General features: G+C 52.9%; 1 protein-coding gene across 1 annotated transcript; it reads left to right on the top strand.

The window, feature by feature from the left end:
* The first annotated feature begins 2,081 nt into the window (after positions 1–2,081).
* On the top strand, positions 2,082–3,150 carry LOC119300696 (cytosolic sulfotransferase 5-like). Its single transcript, XM_037577601.1, has one exon. It carries the CDS (start codon positions 2,184–2,186, stop codon positions 3,129–3,131), a length of 948 nt encoding a protein of 315 aa, XP_037433498.1. The 5' UTR covers positions 2,082–2,183; the 3' UTR covers positions 3,132–3,150.
* Positions 3,151–6,985: the final 3,835 nt, after the last annotated feature.

Raw genomic sequence — 6,985 nt, forward strand, 5'->3', positions numbered from 1 at the left:
GCGTCCGTTTCCCCCCTCCAGGTGCCGGCGGCGGCGCCGTCCGTGAGGGGGGCACACCCCGGACATGCGTGCCGCCTCTTCGGACATGCCACCACACCACTCCGCATGTATGAGGGCCCGGTGTGATGATCCGGTGGCATTGCTACCCGCAGTGCCCCCCTCCCGCCTAACCCTGTAGCGTTTGACCACGCGATCTAGCCCTTTGACTTTGCATGGACGGGCTTTGACTAGTGGACCTCCCCACCCGGTTGTGTTAGGTCAGCCCATAGGAACACTCCGGAGCAACATCCGGGCCAGACCCATAGCAAGATCCCCTCCGTGTAGACCCGACGGGTCCGTTTCCCCCCTCCAGGTACCGGCGGTGGCGCCGTCCGTGAGGGGGGGCACACCCCGGAGCCCCAAGACGCGCGTCTACGCATGCATGAACACTTTCACATATGCATCGGGACCCGTGCGATGTTTCGGTGACATAGCTACACCCCGAATCCCCCCACCAACCAGAATTCCTTCCGTGTCGACCGTTTCCCCCCTCCGTGACACGGCGATAGCCACGTTCGTAACGGGGGGCAATCGATATACCATCGGGTATGTTTTTTTAGATAAGGCATAATTATCTTATACAAAAACAAAAACTAAAATAAAGTAAAAATAACAAAACAGAGTAAAAATAAAAAAAATAAAATAAACGTATGCCGACGGCAAGGCCGTCGGCATATCTGTGCACACACGGAGGTTGTCCCACGGATCGCTGACGTGGCGTGGCACACGGATCGCTGACGTGGCAGAGGGGCCTATGCCGACGGCTTTGCCGTAGGCATACCTCTGCCACAGATATGCCGATGGCCGCCGTTACCGCCCGTCGGCGTAGAATCAACGCCGTCAAATGGTCAGTGCTGACCGGGCAGGTGGGCCCTGGCTATGCCGACGGCCTGTCCTATGCCGACGGGCCCCGTAGGCGTACCTCGGGCGGTCCTGACGGCCTGGTCTATGATGACGGCCCCGTCGGCATAGATGAATGTATGCCGACGGCTTTTCTACGCCTACGGCCTTTCCTTGGCCGTCGGCATAGGTCCATAGATGCCGACGGGTGCCGTCGGCATAGATTTGGCCGTCGGCAACCCCAGTTTTTCTGGTAGTGAACTACACGAAATCAAAGGAGACCACTTGTTGTTGTAGTCAACGAGGGCATCATCACCAAGCTTGTCGGAGTCCACCCGAGCGAAGAAGTCTGCATAGTCGGCCCTAGACGGGAAGCCAAAGTCAGGAACCAAGGGAGCCCGAGGAGGAATCTCATCCCCACTCATGGGACTACCGCCAGGAGAATGGAGACGCGCCTTGAGCTGATTCACCTTGTTGATATGTCGAGTCTCCAAGTTGTTATTTTTTTTGTTCTGGGAGATGCCAATAGGCTGCTGGAATATTGGGAAGCAAAGAAATGAGAAACTGTATCATGATGAATAGACCAGCCTAGAAAGTTTGTAAAGAATCTTCAAAGATGATCTTACTCGAAATTAACTTCAATTCTTGGGTACAACAGAATCTGTAAACATGCTGTTCATTTGCATTGTATAGCTGTGTATGCATGGGTCTGATCAAAGATAACCCACGTGGGGCGAAGAATAAGTGCATCCGGTAAGATCCTCTAAATTATCAGCACAGAATACAAGATATATCTCGATCAGATTCATATTTTTTATGCATAGGATAGCATTGCGACGCTGCACACCTGGGCTATTTAAGGCTGATGTCGATGAAATTGGCATGGGTGGCAGTACCGGAGCATGATGCATGTATGTGAGGACGCACCCACGTGGGGCCACTAGTTAATCGATTCGCTATGATCCTCCAAATTATCAGCACTACGCAAGCCTGGCCGCTCCACAGAATACAATATGTCGATCAGATTTACATTTTTTAAAAAGGAAAAACAAACAAACTAAAATGCATGGCAGAGTTTCATCGCCGCACCAACCGGCTTGCAGCTTCCTCCACTGGATAAATAAGACCCCTCATTTGCAAGCACACACAATCGGCCAGTAGCATACATTGTAACATCAATCAAGTAGCTAGCCATGAACTCAAAGCTTTGCATCTCCTCCTCCCATCAACCATGGCATGGGTTCCACATCCATGAGAGCGCGACCGAGAGAGTAGCGCCACCAGGAGTTCACCTCATCAAGAAGATGTGCCATCCAAAAGTAAGCATCGATGAGTTCATATCCACACTCCCCCAGAGAAAAGGGTGGTCGCAACCACTCATCCAGTACAAGAATTTCTGGTTCAGAGGCCTGCCGCTGGAGCAGATCCTGCTGGCCCAGGACGCCTTCGAATCCTGTGCCGATGACATCATCCTCGCCACGCAGCCCAAGTGCGGCACGACTTGGCTCAAGGCCCTTGCCTTCACCATCGTCAACCGCTCTGGCTACAGCTTCGACGACCACCCCCTCCTCACTAACCACCCTCAGCGCGTCGTGCCATTCATCGAGATCCCTGGTGTTGGCGGCGGTGGCGTGGATCATCATGCACACATCGAGACGCTTTCTTCCCCGAGGCTTCTCGCCACACACATGCCGATGTCGCTGCTCCCACTGGACATCAGCTGCCGAGTCGTGTACGTGTGCCGGGATCCCAAGGATGCCCTGGTCTCAAGGTTGCACTTCGAGAACAGAATCACCGAGGGTTCCAACCTGTCGATGGAGAGTGCTTTCAGCATGTTCTCCAAGGGCTTCTCATCTTATGGCCCCTTCTGGGACCACTGCCTCGAGTACTGGAAGGAGAGTCTAGCCAGGCCTAACAATGTTCTCTTTTTGAAGTACGAAGAGATCAAGTCAGATCCGGTGCAAGTCGTGCGGAGGCTAGCAAAGTTCCTCGGCGTCCCACTGTCTCAAGAGGAGGAGAGCTCTGGTGTTGCCCAAGAGGTGGTCAGATTGTGCAGCTTTGAGATGCTTACTAGCCTACAAATTAACCAGGTGGGTGGCATTGATCGTGGAAACAAATGTTATGTAGGTAATTCTATGTTTTTTAGAAAAGGAAAAGTTGGAGACTGGAGGAACCACATGAGCCAGGAAATGGGGGAAAAGTTAGACCGCATCGTCCGAGAGAAGCTCCAGGGGTCAGGACTCACGTTTTGAGTCACGTTGATTTTGTTACGTTACAACCGGTTTCCTACTTATGCTTGTAAAGAGCCATGTTGCATTCTGTTTCAGTCTTGGACATGAAGACAGATTTGACGTTAACATCATGTTCTCTCTGTATGTTTTGGGAATTGCACGATGTATTACTCAGGTGTAAACGCACGTATATATGATGTACAAAGGTGGGCCACGACCTCAAATATACAAGGCAACAAGGAGGTGGGCCCAATACACAGATATGCACAACACATATACTCAACACCCCCCGCAGTCGAAGTGGCACCGCTGCTGACGCAAAGACTGGACTGGAACTCCTCAAATGATACCGTAGGCAAGCCCTTGGTCATGATATCTGCAATTTGTTGGGAAGTAGGAACGTGTAGAACACGAATATGGCCAAGAGCCACCTGTTCCCGAACAAAATTATTATCCAACTCAATATGCTTGGTCCGACGATGATGTACCGGGTTAGCGGAGAGGTAGACCGCCGAGAAATTGTCGCAGTAGACCACCATGGCACGATCCACAGGGCAAGAGAGCTCCTGAAGCAGCTGACGAAGCCACGAACACTCGGCGACGACGTTGGCCACAGTACGATACTCAGCCTCAACATTGGAGCGAGAGACCGTAGGCTGCCGCTTGGACGACCACGAGATGAGCGAGGGGTCCAAGAAAGACACAGTAGCCCGAGGTGGAGCGACGAGTATCCGGGCAGCCCGCCCAGTCTCCATCGGAGTAGGCAGTGTCGGCGGAGGCGTGGAGCGTGACCCCGAGGTCCATAGTGCCATAGACATAGCGGAGAATCCGCTTGACAGCGGCCCAGTGAACATCCCGAGGAGCATGCATATGAAGGCACACCTGCTGGACGACATACTGTATCTCCGGTCGAGTCAGAGTGAGGTACTGAAGAGCACCAGCAATAAACCGGTAGAAGGCAGCATCCGAAGCAGGAGAACCATCCGTGGCAGAGAGTTTGGCCTTCATATCAATGGGCATAGTTGTGGGCTTGCAGTTAAGCATGCCAACATGATCCAGGAGCTCATGAGCGTACTCCCGTTGATGAAGAAAGAAGCCATCCAGACGTCGCACCACCTCAACCCTGAGGAAGTAGTGCAAAGGACCCAAGTCCTTGATGGCAAACTCAGCGCGAAGATGAGCAGTGAGCTGACTGAGAAGACCGTCCGTACATGCCGTCAGGATGATGTCGTTGACACAAAGCAGCAAGTAAGCCGTGTCAGAGCCCTAGTGATAGACGAAGAGCGATGCGTCCGAGCGGGTGGAGTGAAACCCGAGCTGGTACAGAAACGCCACGATGCGCTGGTACCAAGCGCAAGGAGGCTTCTTGAGTCCGTACAAGGACCGCGAAAGCAGGCACATGTGGTCGGGAAGTGCTGGATCAACAAACCCCGTGGGCTGCTGGCAGAAGACCTGTTCCTCGATGTGACCATGAAGGAAGGCGTTGGAGACGTCCATCTGATGCACCGACCAAGCACGGGAGACCGCAAGGTGGAGAACCGTGCGAATTGTGGGTGAAGTTGGTACCAGCACATTGCCGGAAGCCACGAACAACCCAACGCGCTTTATAGCGATCAAGGATACCATCAGGACAGAACTTGTGTTTGAAGACCCACTTCCCGGTATTCGCGTTGGCGTTCCGGGAACGGGGAACAAGCTACCACGTCCACTTGCGCAGCAGGGCATCAAACTCCTCTTGCATCGCAGCCACCAGAGCGGGTCACGAAGAGCGACTCGAACGGAGGACGACAATGGAGATGCGTAGAGGTGGATGCCGCATGGACCTACTCGTCCGAGGCATAGCGCGAGCTCGGTCAAAAAACACTCGTACGTGCGTGAGTGACCGTACCGACTGCGGATGTCTCGGCCGCAGTCACCGGTGAGGAGGGCGCCAGAGTCACCTGAGCCACGGGCGCCGAGCGTGGAGGGCGCCTTTCCTGGGGCCGCGAGCGCGGGAGGCGCGTGAGCTGCGGGCGCCGAGGACGCCAAAACCGCGGGCACTATCATCGCGGGCGGGGGCGCCAAGCCGGAGGGCGCAAACGGGGGATGCGCCTCAAAGCCAGGGGCGGGCCAAGAGAGGCGTGTGAGCGCCCTAGGAAAGGCGTCGAAGCTCCCATGTGGTCGGTGGAGGGAGGAACAGCCGGGGGTGCCTGTTGAAATGGAAACACATGCTCATCAAAGTAAACGTGCCGGGAAGTGAACACACGGTAGGAGATGGGATCATAGCACCGATAGCCCTTGGAGTTAGAAAGGTAGCCGATGAAGATGCATGCAACAAAACATGGTGCAAGCTTATGGGGAGCAGTGTCGGCAGTGCTAGGATAACAAAGGCACCAAAAAATACGCAAACCATCATAAGACGGTGGTGTACCAAAGAGAAGGTGATGGGGTGCATAATTCCACCATAGGCGGCAGGGTCGAAGGTTAAGAAGAAGTGATGCGGCAGCAAGTGCGTCCGGCCAGAAGCGAAGCGACACGTTAGCATGGAACAGGAGCGTGCGAACGCAGTCGTTCAGAGTGCGAAGGACGCGTTCGACTCGACCGTTTTGTTGTGAAGTATATGGGCATGTGAGACGAAAAACTGTGCCATCGTGTGACAAAAAAGTGTTGAAAGCAAGGTTGTCGAACTCTTTTCCATTGTTAGCCTAAAGAGCAAGAATGGGATGCCCAAACTGCATGCTGACATAGGACTAAAATTCCGTCAAAATGGAGAGTGCATCCGACTTTCCTCGCAAAGGAAAGGTCCACACATAATGAGAATATTCATCAATAATAACCAGATAATATAAGCAGCCCAAATTACTAGGAACCAGAGAGCTCCCCACATCGCTATGAATCAACTGAAATGGAAAAGAAGCAATGGTGGTGGAGTTATTAAACGGAAGACGAACATGTTTGCCGACATGGCAGGCATGACAACTGTGATCCTCGATCTTATTACAATTATTACAACTGAAACTGAAACTCCTTAGAATATGACGAAGTGTGACGACGTTGGGATGACCCAAACGAGCGCACCGGAGATCGACGCCAGCGGAGAGAGCAACCGGTGCGGTGGTGGCGGATCAAGGCGAATGCACCGGATAGAGCTCATTGGGGCTATCACATCGATGGAGTACCATCCTAGTTCTAGCGTCCTTAACACAAAAACCAAGCTTATCAAATTCAACGACCATAGGATTTTCACGAGTGAAACAACGAACAGAAATAAGATTCTTAATAAGATGAGGAGACACAAGTATGTTATGCAAAGATAAAGGCATGAAATTAAAAGGAAAAGAAGTGTTCCCGACGTGTGTGATAGGAAGTGTGGAACCATCACCGAAAATGATGCGGCGGTTGGTGGTGACGGGAGTGAAGGAGACAAGATTACCAGGCTGAGCAAGCATGTGAGCAATGGTCCCGGTGTCCATGTACCAATCACCACCTCTAGTGTAGTTGTTCGGCATAGGAGCGGTGTGCAGCGCGGCGAGGAGCACCGAGTCCCAAGGTGCCGATGGCAGCGCCGGCGAGGGGGATGGAGACGCCATCGGGAAGCCGTAACCGTCGCTTAGCTGCGGCGGTGCCGGGTGTTGGGGAACGTTGCAGAAAATTAAAAAATTTCCTACTGTTTCACCAAGATCCATCTATGAGTTCATCTAAGAAACGAGTCATGGGAGAGAGATTGCATCTACATACCACTTGTAGATCGCATGCGGAAGCGTTCAAGGGAACGGGGATGATGGAGTCGTACTCGCTGTGATCCAAATCACCGATGACCAAGTGCTGAACGGACAACACCTCCACGTTCAACACACGTACGGAGCGGATTACGTCTCCTCCTTCTTGATCCAACA

Source organism: Triticum dicoccoides, chromosome 1B (genome assembly GCF_002162155.2).
Source record: "Triticum dicoccoides isolate Atlit2015 ecotype Zavitan chromosome 1B, WEW_v2.0, whole genome shotgun sequence".
NCBI classification, from domain to species: Eukaryota; Viridiplantae; Streptophyta; class Magnoliopsida; order Poales; family Poaceae; genus Triticum; species Triticum dicoccoides.